This window comes from Aptenodytes forsteri, unplaced genomic scaffold, assembly GCF_000699145.1.
Source record: "Aptenodytes forsteri isolate BGI_AS27 unplaced genomic scaffold, ASM69914v1 Scaffold34, whole genome shotgun sequence".
Taxonomy (NCBI): Eukaryota; Metazoa; Chordata; class Aves; order Sphenisciformes; family Spheniscidae; genus Aptenodytes; species Aptenodytes forsteri.
In genome coordinates, this window is record NW_008795038.1 from 444,320 (window position 1) to 444,947 (window position 628).

At 59.7% G+C, this 628-nt stretch overlaps 1 protein-coding gene across 1 annotated transcript in view; it reads left to right on the forward strand.

Annotated features, from left to right (window-relative positions):
* The first annotated feature begins 479 nt into the window (after positions 1 to 479).
* Positions 480 to 628, forward strand: part of RNF213 (ring finger protein 213) — a 58,445-nt gene continuing 58,296 nt past the window's right edge. The window contains exon 1 of the mRNA XM_009276826.2: positions 480 to 588. Within this exon, the coding sequence (XP_009275101.1) occupies positions 480 to 588 (109 nt within the window). The remainder of the gene's footprint in view (positions 589 to 628) is intronic.

A 628-nucleotide genomic window follows, 5' to 3' on the forward strand; every position in this document is an offset into this window, starting at 1 on the left:
CGGCCCGCCTGGGGGTAGCAGCGCCCTGCAGACCTCCGGGCTGCCTGGGGCAGGGAGAGGGGCCTGCCAGTGAGGTCGCCCGGGCCCGCCCCGGCGGCGGGGGACGGCTTGGCCTCTTTCCGGGCCTGCTGGGCTGCGCTGCCCTCGCTGTGCCCTGCCGGGTACGGTGCGTTCCCGAAAGCGTTTAGTTATAAAAGGTCTCTGTACAGAGTGGAGTAGCTATTTTTATTTGTTTGTTTTTTTAAAGCTGGCGCAGCTGAGGGAGGGCGCAGCTGGCTGGCGAAGCCCCCGCGGCCGAGGGCCTTGCTCTTGAGTATCACAGTTTGTTTCCTGAAAATAAAACCTGAGCCGGGAGGAGGGCTGTGTGACAAGCGTCCATTACTTCACGTTAATATTTGTATTTCTCTTTCTTGCCCCATCCTTCTCTCTCCCTCCGTGGCTCCGAAAAAAGCTTATCGCCGAGTTTGCGGCTGGGAAACATGAAGTGCCGTGTGTGTCACTTTGTTTCTGGGGATGATTCTCCTGGTTCTTGCAGCAAATGTGGGGCCCAGCTGGCTCCCGTCGCCGGCACTGGGGACGAGGATTCAGGTAGGAGGATGCATTGCGGGGTGAGCTGAGGGACACCGTG